The sequence below is a fragment of the Zootoca vivipara genome, chromosome 5 (genome assembly GCF_963506605.1).
Source record: "Zootoca vivipara chromosome 5, rZooViv1.1, whole genome shotgun sequence".
Taxonomy (NCBI): Eukaryota; Metazoa; Chordata; class Lepidosauria; order Squamata; family Lacertidae; genus Zootoca; species Zootoca vivipara.
Window position 1 is genome coordinate 65,660,639 of NC_083280.1, and position 16,352 is coordinate 65,676,990.

General features: G+C 43.5%; 1 protein-coding gene across 1 annotated transcript in view; it reads left to right on the top strand.

The window, feature by feature from the left end:
* The window catches only part of ACTA2 (actin alpha 2, smooth muscle), an 18,941-nt gene continuing 2,589 nt past the window's right edge, over positions 1 to 16,352 (top strand). Inside the window, exons 1-7 of the mRNA XM_035137514.2 lie at positions 1 to 131; positions 6,157 to 6,327; positions 8,257 to 8,385; positions 9,566 to 9,676; positions 14,612 to 14,696; positions 14,789 to 14,950; positions 16,121 to 16,312. Of these exons, the coding sequence (XP_034993405.1) occupies positions 6,199 to 6,327; positions 8,257 to 8,385; positions 9,566 to 9,676; positions 14,612 to 14,696; positions 14,789 to 14,950; positions 16,121 to 16,312 (808 nt within the window). The 5' untranslated portion in view covers positions 1 to 131; positions 6,157 to 6,198. The remainder of the gene's footprint in view (positions 132 to 6,156; positions 6,328 to 8,256; positions 8,386 to 9,565; positions 9,677 to 14,611; positions 14,697 to 14,788; positions 14,951 to 16,120; positions 16,313 to 16,352) is intronic.

Genomic DNA, 16,352 nt, shown 5'->3' on the forward strand with positions numbered 1-16,352 from the left:
TGGAGCTCTGCTCTGCTCCTTGTTTGGGAAGCTGGTGGGAGGGGAACAAGCCAAGGAGCTATATAAGCCAAAAGGGTTCACTTTGCCAGTGCACCACCCCAGAACAGCTCTCCCCAGCCAAGCGCTGACAGGTAAGAGGCAGGGAACCAAAGAAGTGATTTCAGGATTTGCCTGATCAGTTTAGATAAAGAAAGAAAGAAAGGGGGGGGGTGGAGACTTTTTTGCCGTTTTGATTCAGTATATCGGTGGTGCCTAGGAGAGCTCACCACACAATAAATGAGTACATGTGCAATAATCCACGCCCACTGAGCTTAATTGGTGTTTGCTATTTAACTTCAGTGGGATGTTCCATGTACCCTTAGGTTATGCTCCTGCTGTCTGATACACTGCACATTTATCTGGAAGTAAGTCAGTCTGAACTCAGGGGAGTTTAATCCTAAGTAACTGTGCTGCAATTCTAAGGAAACATTCCTGGATGTGGGACTTATTTCTGAGTAAAGAAGCACTGGATTGTGCTGTTTGGCCTGATCCAGTTAAGTATTTATTTTTATGAGAGGATTTAAGCACATGCTTCACTCTTCCAGTGAAATTGGTGGGGCTTAAAGAAGGATAACTTTGTCTTGATTGAGCCATTGTCTTATTCTCTGACCCCCACTTTTGCATTTCCATTTCTAAGATGAAGCTGGTATGATGTTTATAAGCAATGTCATTTGTAGATAAGCCTCTGTAAGCCTTTCTGCCAGAGTATTTATTTCTCCTGCTGCATTGCTCTTTAAGCACCAGACTTGCTGGGAAAAGGTCTCTCTCTCTCAGTTATGATTCAGATTTGTTCCTAGTGTGTTCTTGCTCTTTAGAAGCTGTGTGGATATTAGGCTTGCATGAAGCTGTACATTGTGAACCTGAAAAGGATTTCCCACTTCAGGTTTTTGACAGGTTCTTTTCACACCCTCACTGGGATTCTCAAGCCTGGAATGAACTGGTGGATTGAGACCTAAGTGAGTCTCTCTCTCTCTCTCTCTCTCTCTCTCTCTCTCTCTCTCTCTCTCTCTCTCTCTCTCTCTCTGTGTGTGTGTGTCTGTCTGTCTGTCTGTCTGTCTGTCTGTGCATTTTCACATGGAACCCCTTCGGTTCTTTTGCCAAATGGAGATCATATGCATTCACTTCTAGTCATGGCCTTAAGTTCGGAGCAAGAGGAGATATGTAGCAGAAACTTGTGTTTTGGTTATGTCATGATGTAAAGTGCCGTGTATATACATTGATAGTGCTGCATAAATAAAATTACTATTATTACTTCACTTACTGCTATTACTCCTAAGTAGTGCCTAGAGGAAATTCCTTAGAAGCAAGCACAAATTTAAAACTCTAGTGGGTCAGAACTTCACTCTGTCTCCTGTTCGGTGTAAGTGTTAAACGAACAAGGGTAAAATAAATTCCAGAGCGTAAATGCTGCAAAAAAGCACAATCTAGGGTGGTTAGATGCAAAAAAAGAGGACAGTGGTTCTACAAGTTGCATTAGAAGTGGGATAGTGGGATATTCAATAGGTGTGGCTTGTCATGCAATAAGCAACTGCTGAAATCCTATCTTCTTTCTGTTCTCTTTCCCATTTTGCATCTTATTCTCCTAATAATAGCTGCAGGCTAGGTTCTCATGGATGCCCTATACCCAGTTGGGGCTTGTGGGTAGTCCAATGCTCAAATGTAGACCTGTGGGCCAGTGGAGGGTACATGCACTAGAATCCCTCCAGTCACACTGGCTCTGAGCATGGTCCTCTCCATCACCTTTCAGCAGAAATGCAAAGGAAACCCCCTTAGCTACCCACTCCCACATAAGGAGCAAAGAGATCCATATTAAGCTCAGCTCCTCTGTATCACCATGCCTCAAACACATAGCTATCCAAACTGGAGTGGCCAACATTTGTGGACATACCACAATATTTACTGTAGCATTTCCTCAGTATACAGTTGCCATTCTTCTTGTGTATATAATGTACTTGCTGAACTCTGCCTATGATAATATATTTGGACATTTAATTATTAGGACACACACACACACACACACCACTCACACATTGAGGAAAGCCCATTTTTTCCTTCCAGGGTTTTCTGGAGGGGAACTCATCTTTATAGTCCAGCCTAGCACCTGCGAGGGACAGCAATAGTAAATCTTCACTCGGAGTTGTGTTGTTTAAATTCTTCTTGTGCTGATTTCTGTCATTTCAACTTAAAATTATTGTAGATATTCACTTGCACAGCTTTGACATATTGTGAGCCTGTTTGTTTGGAAAGTGGGGGGAAATAGAAGGATCCTCCTCCTCCTCCTAATATCTAAATAAGCCACAATTTGCAGACAATATATTTCAATGAGATTTGCTTTTCCTGTAGCATACCTGGTATGCTGGGATGCCTTTTAGCTCAGAAGCAAGAATTAGCAGACAATTGCACATCTTAGGACGGTCTTCCCCAAAGTGCTGCTGCCCTCCATATCAGCCCCACTTAGCATCACCAATGGTCAGGGATGATGGGAGTTGTAGTCCAACAGCAGCTGGAGAGCACCAGGATGGGGAAGGCAGCCTCAGGCTGCAATCCTGGTCACGTTTTTGCTGGCAGGCAGTCCCTTTAAACTCAGTAGGGCTTACTTCTCAATAGACATCCATAGGATTAAACTATTAAAAGACAATCCTATTTATAAACCCCATTAGATGTACTGGGGCTTAATTTCTTAGTAAACATGCATAGGATTGCTCATGAGAGATGCACATAATAGGTTTGTTGCTGGGTTCTGGGTTACATTAGCAGCTACAGTTATCATCTTAGCACTCTGGAGCATCCCAGGGGCCTTAGAGCACTGCTTGCTTCTCTGTCACTAGAAAACACATGTTAAAATCTCCTTGAATTTATCCTAGTTACTAAATATGGTTTTCATTTAGAGTTCACCCTGCTCAGGCAGAAATGCAGCATTCCACCTTCCCCCCTCCCTCTTAGGATTTTTGGCTCAGTTGGCTTGAGTTTGAGCAAGCCACCCTTGACCTCTCCAGCTCCGTTCCAAAAACAGACTTTTGAAAGACTTTGTTTCCTAATTAGGAAATCGTTTGTACCAAACAAGCTGGCTAGAGGCACTCAAGTTAGGTAAGGTTTCCTCTGTGCTTTGGAGTAAAATGCTCGAGTATATATAGCCACTAGCTCCCCAAAATATGTGCTATTAAACATTTCTTTTCAGTAAAACAAAATATAGAAAGTCTTCTTCTACTACTTGTTGTTGTTTTAAATTTAAGGTTTAATTCCCACCCCTCCTTGAGCGTTTCAGATGAACTATATTATACTCTCATCCACTCTTTATGTGAAGTAACCTGGACTGATGAGGCAAAGAGTGATTTGACACATCACGTTCTTTGAGGTGGACCTTTGAAAATGCAAAGTGTATATGTGACAGATATATATTTGCAAATGTGGGTTTATTACCACCCAGGGAGGAGCTAAGATTAGCAGGAGCTGTTTGCTGAGCTCACTCATTTTGGGACAATCCCAGGTTTCCCCTGTGCGGTCTGTATAAAAGTGGCCTCCCTCTGTTTTTATATTTTGGTATAAACATTTCCTTAAAGATCTCTTATCCCAGGTTGAGAAGGCATTTGAATCCGGTTCCCTCTCACACCCAAAGCAAAGTCTCACTGGCTCACAAAGCATTCCTTTGAACACTGCCTCACAGTTCCCATTCCTGAGTCCCAGGGTGTGTTCTGAGGGCACACAAGGGCGCCATCTTGTATGTTTGGGACTTGATGGGAGACCACCTGAGAATTCCAAATGCTTCACTTTGAGTTCCACGTTGGAAGAAAATGAACTAATTAGTGACAGCAGATACCAATGGAAAGGCATAGGAAATGCCATTCTTTGTTTCTAAGGGGCATTTAGAGCCTATGTACTTTGTATTCATGCTGCTGTGTATTCATTTTTACCTTCACCAGTTTGAGCTTTCATGCTGCTGGTCTCATGATGAGAACATCAAGTACTTCCAGTTTCTTAATTAAGACCTGCAGTGCTGGATTTTATCTGCCTTGTTAAAATCCAGCACTGCAGGCCTTAATTAAGAAACTGGATAACAGTATTAGGTAGGGTTAAGTTACACTTGAGTTTCCCCATGACTAGCAGAACTGCTTGTACCCTGAACTAAATCAAACTGAAATCTTGAACCCAAACCCTGCACACACACACACACACACACACACACACACACACACACACACACCTTCTGAAACCCTTGGAGAAATGATGGGATAAAAATGTAAGTAAGAATTATATTGTCACTATTACGATAAGAAACATTTGCTTTTTAAGAAAAGTAAGCTCAGATTCTTAGGAGGGTGAATTCAGTACCTAACAGCCACATTCTGTGTCTATATCTTCACTCCCATTGCATCATGGGGGGGGGGGTTTAAAAAGGTAAAGGTACAGGACCCCTGGACAGTTAAGTCCAGTCAAAGGCGACTATGGGATTGTGGCACTCATCTCGCTTTAGGCCAAGGGAGCCAGCATTTGTCCACAGGCTGCTTTCTGGGTCATATGGCCAGCATGACTAAACCGCTTTTGGCGCAACGGACAAGGGGAGTATGAAGTGGGGTGTGGAGGGGGTGGGTTGCCCCAGGTGCCACTCGGGGGTGTGTGGTAAACTGGCCCCTGCCTCCCCCCAGCTGTAGAGCGGCCGAGGGTGCGCATGGTCAGTATGGGCGCCGCTTTCGCGGCATCTGTATGGGCTGCCTCTCGCACGGCAACCGTATAGGCTGCTGCGTGTGCATACTCCATATGGGATGCCGCATATGCGCACTCCGTACGGCCCAGGCCAGAGAGGGTTCCTTTGGCACTGGCAACGGGACACTGTGATGGAAGCTAGACTGCACAGAAATGCTATTTACAGGAGGGGGGGGGGGACCACAACTCTACAGATTAGTTATATATGCTGTGTTTCTCCAACTCAAACAGGTACCAAACACCTTTCTGGGTGTTGGCAAAAGAGCTAACATTTAAGTTTATTTAACAAGATATATTTGTGCACCCATGAATACCTGAAACTGGTTTAAGTTCTGTGTATTTAAATGGATGCACCAGAACCTCTTTTCAGCCAATGTTGATCCAAAGACCAAACAATAGCTGATAATCTGATATTAGACCCTTACATACACTGCAAATCACAATTTTGGCTCAGTCTGGAGCTCAGAACTGAAGGCTGTCCTTCTCTATTACAAGTCTGGATTAATTAAAGCATTACTGACTCTCGAGTCCTGCTATTATCTTTCAAGGACTTACAAGCTAAATACAAATCGCCTAATAACCTGGTAATATTACAATCCATTTAAATACCTGAATTTACATCACAGCATCACTAAACCGCTGAGTTTTCCCACTATACTGCAATTTAATAGAGAGTGAGGCTCCTGATCAGGATTCTATATGCCTAGCAAGGAAAGAAAATGGAGCAACAAATGTATGCTTAGATCAGTACCGGTATGTGGGGACGGAGCTCTTAATATAATAGCCTCCGTGATATTGAACTCAGGCCATATTATGATAAATTCGTTGGTCAAACAAGAATGGATGCCTTTTTTGGACTATTTAAAGAAATATTATAGTACGATGAGCTCGCGAGCAGGATTTGAGCTATGAGCAACAGCTTATTAAGCCTCAAACAAGGGGAAAACATTTAAGTTCCCGCTGTTCTCTAGCTCAGGTCAAAATCCATGTCCCCATATCCCTACCAAGCCTCTTTGTCTCCAAAAGCACCTTTCTTTTCTCACTGTCAAGGATGGATATGGTAGCAGAGAGGATGAAGAGTCCCTCCCACCCCTTTGTCATCCAGAAGCATTGCAGGGCAGAAGAGTGTGGCCATTGGGGCTACTTTCAAGGCAATTACAATGGCAGTGGCCCTTCAGAAGCCCACAAGTCCCAAAGGCCACCACTTTTTAAGTCATGAATTGCTGCTCTTCTGCGTGTCAGGACAATTGAGAGAGGCGACAGGGATTCACTTTTTGCTACTGTTACAAAGTCTCTTCTAATTGGAGCCAGACCCCGTTAACTCTCACAGCTAGCCTCCCTCTGCCCCCAGACACCACCACCGCTCCTGGGAATGTTTTCTTTTATTACATTGAGACTTCTCTGTTCTCTTTATAGGTCTGTACTTGTGTGAAAGGTCTGAGAAAGTTGCTATAGAAGATGTGTGAGGAAGAGGACAGCACCGCGCTGGTTTGTGACAATGGCTCAGGACTTTGTAAGGCTGGATTTGCTGGGGATGATGCTCCGAGAGCAGTTTTTCCATCTATTGTGGGACGTCCAAGGCACCAGGTGAATAACTGGTTCAGCTACTGAAACTCTGCTTGGTACAGAAGCCAAAGGATTCATTAGCAATAATAACATGGACCTTGAAAGGAAGAGTTTTGTCCCGTCCCCCCCACACGCACTCCCTTTACAATGCCACAGTCCTTATGCAATTTCTTTTAGATCGGTCCTGTTGATGTAAATAGAGTTTTGCCATGTAGCATGTTGTGGTCTGATTTAAAATGCAGTTTAAACTCTTGAGCAGCCATATTGGAAGAGAGTAAGGTTTCACCAGAGGTTGGCAACCCTATTTCCTCAGCCAGTTTCTATAATTTGGAAAAAGAATAATTTCTCAATGTGCATTCAGCAGTGCTTTTTGGTTTTGTGTTTGCTGGGGTAGAATGGGAGAACTTGGATCAACAAGTAGAACTGACTAATAAAATTGACTAATCAGTTTACTAATTTAGAACATCTTGTAGGTTGTTAGACTAACCATAGATTGTTGTAGAGATGAGTTTTAAGAATCTCAGGGGAGGGAAAACAAATATCAAGTAACCATAGCAAATCAAATATCATTAATCAGATACCTCTTACTAAGGGCCCCTCAACATGTCATTTTGATTGCACATATATGATTATTTGTGCTCATGGTTCTATCAGGGCAATAATCTACAGTCCTGCTTTTAAAACTGTTTCTAACTTTACATGCTTTGGGGTAACCACCGTTCTTCCTTTTCAGTCAGTGCACACCCCACAACTTCCTGCTGAAATCTAGTCACTTTTTGTACCGCAAATGTTCTGGCTTCTTTTGTTTCACTTCTGTTCCGCTATAGCCTCTCCGGACAGCAATAACGTGATAGCACTGGGGAAGCTCATCACAGAACAAGCTAAACAGAATACATCCATCAGTAATGCACTTTAAATAGCCATGCCATTAAACTTCAAATTCACAGCCTAAGATGATCCTGAAACTGCTGAGATATCCATAAGCTATAGACCTGACTTGCGGAGCCCTTGTGTGTCCAGTCTCTGCGTGTCAGATCAATGGAACTGTGGCTTGTATCAAATAATTATTGTGACCCAACAAGAATGGAAAATGCACGTATTCAAATCCATCAAGACAGCTATTGTAACACGCTTTAAAAACAACAACTCTTTTTCTTCCCCTGTTAAGGCTGCAATACTGTTTATCTGGAAGCAAATCCAATTGAAATACCTGAGGCTTACTTCCAAGTAAACATGGTTGAGGATCAGGCTGTAAATACGAGGCATGGAAGCGGAGCACTTGAGAAGAGTGTGGTGTCCTTTATTTGCCACTAGATGGCTGTTCACTCATATTTATAGCATGTACCAGAAGTAAAGATGGCCATCAACTTGGGTGACTTCAAAAGAAGATTAGACCAATTCATGGAGGATAAGTCTGTCAGTAGCTACTAGCCACAATGGCTATGTTCTGCCTCTACTGTCAGAGGTGGTATGTCTTTGAATACTGGCTGCTGCAAATCACAAGAGGGAAGAGTGCTGTTAAGCTTGGGTCCTGCTTATGGGCTTCTCAGAGATATCTGGCTGGCCACGGTGAGAACAAGATGCAGAACCAGAGGGGCATATTCTTTGCATGGAGAAGTCTCTGGATGCAAGAGTTTGAGGAACTATTATTGGGTCAGATCCCTGCCCAAGACTCTGGCAAGCTGCACTCCATCTGTGTAGGTGATCCTGAGCCAAAGGGACCAATGATCTGAGCCAAAATAAAAACAGCTTTCCTATGTTTCTATCCCATTGGCCACTTTTCCCTATTACGTTTGTTATAGTTATGCTTGGTGGGGAAACAATAAAGGCTGTTCTCTCAACCTTTTATTTAAAAATGAGATAGAAGGTATGGGTCATCTTGTCTGCTTTGTTACAGTGCTTTCTTATGAGCCTGTTGTCATCGTCACCTTTTCTTCCTCTCTTACTTAGGGTGTGATGGTAGGGATGGGCCAGAAAGATAGCTATGTAGGAGACGAAGCCCAAAGCAAGAGAGGGATCCTGACCTTGAAATACCCAATAGAGCATGGAATCATCACAAACTGGGATGATATGGAGAAGGTAATTAAACCACAAATTTAAATAGAATGTAATGCAAAATGAATGATAAGCAGAAGCAGGGATTTTTGCTCTTTTTTGGGAGGGGGGGGAAGGTTGTGATTTGCCTGTGTCTTTTTGGTGAGAACAATCTGCATTTCTTCTGCTATTGGGATTTTTAATTCCCCCCATCTAATAAGTTCATGGTGTTTCGTGTTCTAGTAAGGACTTCTCAAGAATGCATATTTGCTGCTATGATTTGGAACTACGTCGAGACTAATTAAGAAGGCACAGAAAGGAAAATGGAATTAACAAGTTCTGGAAAGTGGTGGCTAGGGCTTCCTTTCTACTTTATCTGGAGTGGGTGGGGTTGCTTCTCCACCACTGCTGGTAATATATACATCTTCGGCCCATGGAGGTTATCTTTACTCACTGTGTGCTGACTGGGAGCTTTTTCTCATTGTTCCCATGTGTGCAGCTGCCATGAATATTGCAATGACATAGGCGACACCATCCCCTCTCATAGTTCTGAATCAGACATTGCTAGTTTGGGATGGAATTATGCGGTCCACTTAGCCACATGGGCAGAAGATATAGATCAAGAGTGGGCAGGAGTAGTAGATTGGGATTTGCAACGGTTTGAAAATTGTGACGATTAAAGTTTTTTCCCCACCTCCTACATCAGGCATCCCCAAACTGCGGCCCTCCAGATGTTTTGGCCTACAACTCCCATGATCCCTAGCTAACAGGACCAGTGGTCAGGGATGATGGGAATTGTAGTCCAAAACATCTGGAGGGCCAAAGTTTGGGGATGCCTGTCTTACATTATGCTGCTGAAAGCTTTGGGGGGAAAACAGGATCATTTGCTTGAGAACAGATTTGTGTGCAAGCTCCAGTTCTGTTACTGAAAGCGTGTGCCCAGGAATACCTTGGTCCACAATGCTATGTCTGCCTTCTTGAGCCATGAGGGTCCAGTAAATTATCCAAGCCTAAAATCTGCCTACCCTTGATGTAGAAGAGGTTGCCGTGGGTGAAACTATAGAGATGTAGCACTTGCAGTCTAAAACATTCAGTTCTAATGTCTCATAAGAGTTCTGTAGCTACTGTAGCTTCAGAAACATTGTCAAGGCGAGCGGAGTGGCCTGTAGCTGTGGTGGCAGTGTTTATTATAATAAAAAAATCACTTTGCATTTTATTAATACAGATTTGGCACCACTCTTTCTACAATGAGCTGCGTGTTGCCCCCGAAGAGCATCCAACTCTGCTTACAGAGGCACCTTTGAACCCCAAAGCTAACCGAGAGAAAATGACACAGGTAAACAGCCTCTTCTTAGGATTAAGGTCTTTGAATTACTATGTATTTATGTATTTCTTTGTTAAAGTTCTATACAGTGTAGATGCCAGATGTATTTCTGATTGTTGATGTGGGTTACACACTGGTTTTGGTGGTCCTTTCTTCTGAGTTTGTAGGTGACCCTTATCTGTATTAGACTTTGTACTTCAGGACAATAAAAGGATTAACCCTTACTTTTCATTGATTGGTTGGGATTTCAGCTCATGACGTTAATATTTTATGGCACCACATACATATTGGTGTGAAACCCATTTCAACTATCCTGGTTTCCTGAGAATTGTAATTTTATGAGGAAAGGAAGTGACCATTAATCCAGCTTAAGTTTGTAAACATACCCTAACTGTGTAGTACTAATTTTTATTTACTTAGAAAAGTTGTTGTCATGTTATACATTAACCCTCTCTAAATTAATGGAAACTTCTGTTGCTAGTCATGAGTTCTATTGATCTATAAGGGCAATATGAGGAACACGGTTAAGGCTGATGACTTGTTAGCAGAGGAGCTGAATATCTTAGAATCATAGAATCATAGAGTTGGAAGAGACCACAAGGGCCATCCAGTCCAACTCCCTGCCAAGCAGGAAACACCATCAAAGCATTCCTGACAGATTGCTGTCAAGCCTCCGCTTAAAGACCTCCAAAGAAGGAGACTCCACCACACTCCTTGGCAGCAAATTCCACTGTCGAACAGCTCTTACTGTCAGGAAGTTCTTCCTAATGTTTAGGTAGAATCTTCTTTCTTGTAGCTTGAATCCATTGCTCCGTGTCTGCTTCTCTGGAGCAGCAGAAAACAACCTTTCACCCTCTTCTATATGACATCCTTTTATATATTTGAACATGGCTATCATATCACCCCTTAACCTTCTCTTCTCGCCCATTATAAGGTTAAAAGATCAGGTATAGTAGCTCCTGCCTGCCAGCCTATAAACTCTCAGCCATTCCTTCTATATGACCATCAAGTGAAAGCTGCATTGAGGGCAGCGCATCCCAGTAAAGCTGCTGGTCCAGATGGGGTGCTGGGGATAGTGGTAAAAAAACTGTGCTGATCAACTAGCAGGGGTTCTGATAAGGATTTTTAACACATCTCTGAAAACGGCTTGTGTTCCATCATGCTAGAAGGCAGTTACCATTGTCCCAGTCCCCAAGAAAACAGCAACTAACTGCCTAAATGACTACAGACCTATTGCATTAACATCTGTAGTGATGAAATGCTTTGAGAGATCGGTCCTTCAACATCTTAGGTCGTGCTTCCCACCGGACTTTGATAAACATCAGTTCGCCTAGAGGAGAAACAGGTCAACAGATGATGCCATGGCTACGGCCTTTCACCTTGCAGCGAGTCATCTGGAGAGACTGGGGAATTATGTCAGCATGTTGTTTATTGATTATAGCTCGGCTTTTAATACCATCCTCCCAGGCATTCTTATTAAAAAGCTGACAGATCTGGACCTTTCTTCTACCATCAGTGACTGGATTAAAGACTTTTTGAGGGATCAGACACAAACAGTGAGGATTGGACAAGTAATATCTAATTCCTTAAAAATCAGTACTGGCACCCCACAGGGATGTTTGCTAAGTCCCTACCTGTACTCATTGTACACATATGACTGCATATCAGCTGATCCATCCACAGTAATTATTATGTTTGCAGATGATACTACCATAATGGGCCTAAATCAGGCACCCCCAAACTTCGGCCCTCCAGATGTTTTGGACTACAATTCCCATCTTCCCCGACCACTGGTCCTGTTAGCTAGGGATCATGGGAGTTGTAGGCCAAAACATTTGGAGGGCCGCAGTTTGGGGATGCCTGGCCTAAATGCAGGCGGAGATGAAACAGTGTACAGGGGGAAGGTTCAAAAAGTATCTACATGGTGCTTAGAGAATAACTTGCACCTAAATATTAGTAAGACAAAGGAGATGGTGGTGGACTTCCGGAGGAAGAGAGGGAACCTGCCCCGTTGTATATCGGGGGGGGGGGCTGTGTGGAGAGAGTCTCCTCCTTTAAACTCCTGGGAGTTTACCTTAGTGAGGACCTCACTTAGAAGATCAACATAACTCAGGTGGTCAGAAAGGCCCAACAGAGACTCCTCAGGGTCTTGCAAAAAGAATAACATTAAGGCTTCCGGGTTCAGCGCCAGCGCCGATCGGCGGGGTTTCGTCTCGTCTCTGAGACGGCCCGTCCCTGCTAGGAGTGGGGAGGGCAGCGAGAGCGACGCTGCGCCCCTTAGAACCTCGGGAAGGGCGTCCCGGGGGCAAATTTGCTCGGCACAGCCCCAATCCGGACTCCCCAACCCTTCGGCTAGCTCTAATAAGAGCTCCGGAGCGAGGAGGGTAGAAGTCGCGGGGGCCATTTTGAGCGGCAACGTTATTCTAGCAAGGAGAAGCTTCAAGCCGAAGGCGGAGAGCGCTGGATTCTTCCGAAAATAAAACGATTGGAAAAGACTGTAAGTAACCTCACGATTTGGATTATAAAACAATTTGGATCTGGGAGAGAGGGGAGAAAAGAGGAAGCCACCCCCCCCCCCACGGCAACAAAAGAGACAGTAAATAGAAACCCGAAGCCGTAAACAGAAGATTTGCAATTCAAAAGGATCCCTCAAAGGCATCAAAGAGAATCTCCCCTTTGATGCAGGGTGAAAGGGGAGAGAGAGAGACTGTGGTCGTGAGTGCCCTGCAGCAAGAGGTAAAGACTAAGAAAAACCGTTCTTTTCCTCGGGAGCCGGCAGCCCAGACAACCCAGTGAGTTGATCAGGATTTATAAGTCAATTTTTATTTCACTTTGTATTTCTGGACTTTGTGGAATTTCTTTTTTGGTTTAAATGTTTGTGAAATGTGAGTTCGAACTTTATTGTTAATAAGACTTGAAGAATGCAGCCAGCTCGTTAAAATGGAGTCGAGAAAATAAACTGTGATCATATTCCACCCCACGTGACAAGTTTTGACCTTGGCAGGATTGAACTATGTCAACAAAAAAGTGTTCCCCTGAGTTCCAGCGGTCTGTTTTGACCTTAATGTGGGAAACAAGAATAGAGCTATGTCAGGAGGAGACACGACGGCAAGAGTTACAGCAAAAATTTCAGATGGTGATGGCAGAATATGATTTTTTAGAAGATGAAGCTTTTGACACTGAAAAAGATGAATGTGAGAATGACAATGATGGTGACTGTGATTTGGAAGGAAAAGATGAAGATGAGGACTGTGATGATTCAACACAAAATGAAGCACACCACGAAAAAAATGATGACTTTACTCTACAAAAAGTTGGATGGAGTGCCCTGCCTTTGAGGGGGGGCACGATTGGTATTATTGGAACTCCAGAACGCCCACAGGGAAGAAGGAAAAAATATGCAGAGAAGAGAAGAAATTCAGGGGTCCTGTATGGTGGCCTGGATGGCAAAAGACTGTAAACAGGGGGTGGGGTGAAGGGAAAGTGATGTTGTGATTATAAGGATGGATTAACAGGTTTATAACTGGTCTGCTGATTATGGAATTTGCTGGATTGGGGGGGTGGAGCCGGTAATCGGGGATGTAAGGTTAAATTGAGAATAGTTATAGTTTTAAAAGTGAATGGATTTTGGAAAAATGTAAAAATATGGAGGCTTATAGAGGGAGAAAAAATTAGGCACGGGAAGATAAAATGGGAGTTTGATTTTTCAGTGAGTTGAATATTAGATGAAAATGTTAACAATTGATTTATAAGTTGTATAAGATACAAAGGTGTATTTTTATAAAGTAAGAAACTGTTGCAGATGATAAAAAAGGGATGAAAACCGGGGAAGGGGGGGAGGGGAAGCCCACAAAATATGGTTTTACAATTATGAATGTAAGAATTTTTTTCTGTTTTGTATTGTTTTTTTTTTGTTTTTTTGCCCTTTCTTTTTTCTCTTTTTTCCTATTTCTATTTTTCTCTTTTTTTGGTATGACAATAGATGGTTGGATGGATGGCCTCCTGCGTACTGCCCTGGTTTGCTGGAGCTCCCTGGTGGCAGGGGGGGGCTTTGGGGTCAGGGGAGGGGGAGGAGGACAGAAATCCAAGCATAAAATGGACCATCTCTGACTGTTCACATACATGGGATACTTCTGTGGCAGGGGAGGACCCATGTGGGTGGGTAGGAAGGAGGTGGAAAAGGTGTTTATGTATGTACCGTTTTTTTTTTTGTATTTTGTAAAATTAATAAAAAGTATGTTTTAAAAAAAAAAGAATAACATTAAACAACAATTGAACTCCTTTTACCGGTCCACAATAAAAGGTGTCCTTTCATATTGTATCACAGTGTGGTATGCTGGCCTGACAGCCACGGACAGAAAGAGGGTGGTGAATATAGCACATGGTATCATGGGCTGTCTCTTGAGTCCGCTAGATGACAGCTTCTATCCGTGGGCTGTTAGGTTGTTGAGCGGAAAATAACATAGCGAAACTGACTTGCGAGGTAGGTTGTTTGATAAGAGATTGAGTGTTGGGGGGGGGAGGCTCATTGCAGGTTCTGGATGCATTGATTAGGACTGTGGAAATCATTTAAATTATGTGCTGTTGGTAATTAGAAGAAGAAGAAGAGTTTGGATTTGATATCCCGCTTTATCACTACCCAAAGGAGTATCAAGGCAGCTAACAATCTCCTTTCCCTTCCTCCCCCACAACAAACACTCTGTGAGGTGAGTGGGGCTGAGAGACTTCAAAGAAGTGTGACTAGCCCAAGGTCACCCAGCAGCTGCATGTGGAGGAGCAGAGACGCGAACCCGGTTCCCCAGATTACGAGCCTACCGCTCTTAACCACTACACCACACTGGCTTTTTAATGGTTTTAATGGTTACGACCCTATTGCACGGAGTAACCAAGACAATAGCACTAACCCAATACTTTCATTTTGCTTGTTTGTTTTTAATTACTTTTCAGATTATGTTTGAGACTTTCAACGTCCCAGCCATGTACGTTGCTATTCAGGCAGTTTTGTCCCTCTATGCTTCTGGACGTACAACAGGTAAGAAAGTGATGGGAGCTTTGGGGTTTGTGAAAAGGAAGAAGAGTGCATAGATATCAGGATAAATTCTGCCTGTTTTGTGTTGTATCTAGGGATTGTGCTCGACTCTGGGGATGGTGTCACCCACAATGTGCCAATCTATGAAGGCTATGCACTGCCTCATGCCATCATGCGCCTGGACTTAGCCGGCCGTGACCTTACCGACTACCTCATGAAAATCCTGACAGAACGTGGCTACTCATTCGTTACTACTGGTAAGAGAAATACTTAGGATTGAGATTCGCTGAACATACTTTTAGGAGCTTTACAGACACGTGGTTGCTTTCAGTAATGGTGAGCAGGTTTTTCTATTAACACGTCTTGCCTAGCACTATGTCTCCCAACCCCCTGGATGTGATGTGAGGAGGCGGGTGAAAGCCCTATTCTGCTAGTGCTGGCTCCTGCTAGTTCAATCTGGCCCAAAATGTTTTGCAAATTTGTAACATTTGAGGGCTTCCTGCTGGAATGTGTATTTATTTATTTTGAATGCAGAACATTCTGGACTCACAGCTGTCCATGGAGGCGCAGGTCAATTCTGTGTCCAGGGCAGCTATCAGCTCCATCTGGTACGCAGGCCGAGACCCTACCTGCCTGCAGACTGTCTCAACAGAGTGGTGCATGCTTTAGTTATCTCCTGCTAGGACTACTGCAATGCGCTCTACGTGGGGCTACCTTTGAAGGTGACCCGGAAACTACAATTAATCCAGAATGCTGCAGCTAGACTGGTGACTGGGAGTGGCTGCCGAGACCACATAACACCGGTCTTGAAAGACCTACATTGGCTCCCAGTACGTTTCTGAGCACAATTCAGGTTGGTGAGCACAATAAGGTTGGTGCTGACCTTTAAAGCCCTAAATGGCCTCGGTCCAGTATACCTGAAGGAGCGTCTCCACCCCCATCATTCTGCCCGGACACTGAGATCCAGTGCCGAGGGCCTTCTGGTGGTTCCCTCGTTGTGAGAAGCCAAGTTGCAAGGAACCAGGCAGGGGGCCTTCTCGGTAGTGGTACCTGGCCTATGGAACGCCCTCCCATCAGATGTCAAAGTGAAAAACAGCTACCAGATTTTTAGAAGACATCTGAAGGCAGCCCTGTTTAGAGAGGCTTTTAATCTTCAATCAATTATTTTATTCTTCTGTTGGAAGCCACCCAGAGTGGCTGCGGAAACCCAGCCAGATGGGCAGGGTATAAATAATAAATTATTATTATTATAATATTATTATTAACGCAATTTTAAAAGCAAAGCAAGAGTCCTGTTTCGTTATCATGAATAATACTGAACTAAAGATAAGCAATACAGTTCCTTTCTTTGATTGCTGAAATAGTGTGATTTACACAGTACTGTTTCTAATTTAAACACAAATCTTTGCTTTGAATCCCATCTGCAGCTGAACGTGAAATTGTCCGTGACATCAAGGAGAAGCTTTGCTATGTTGCCCTGGACTTTGAAAATGAGATGGCCACGGCTGCTTCTTCATCATCCTTGGAAAAAAGCTATGAGCTGCCTGATGGTCAGGTGATCACAATAGGGAACGAACGTTTCCGCTGCCCAGAGACACTCTTCCAGCCCTCTTTCATTGGTAAGATAACTTACACTGTTTATTGGCCAATTATATTATT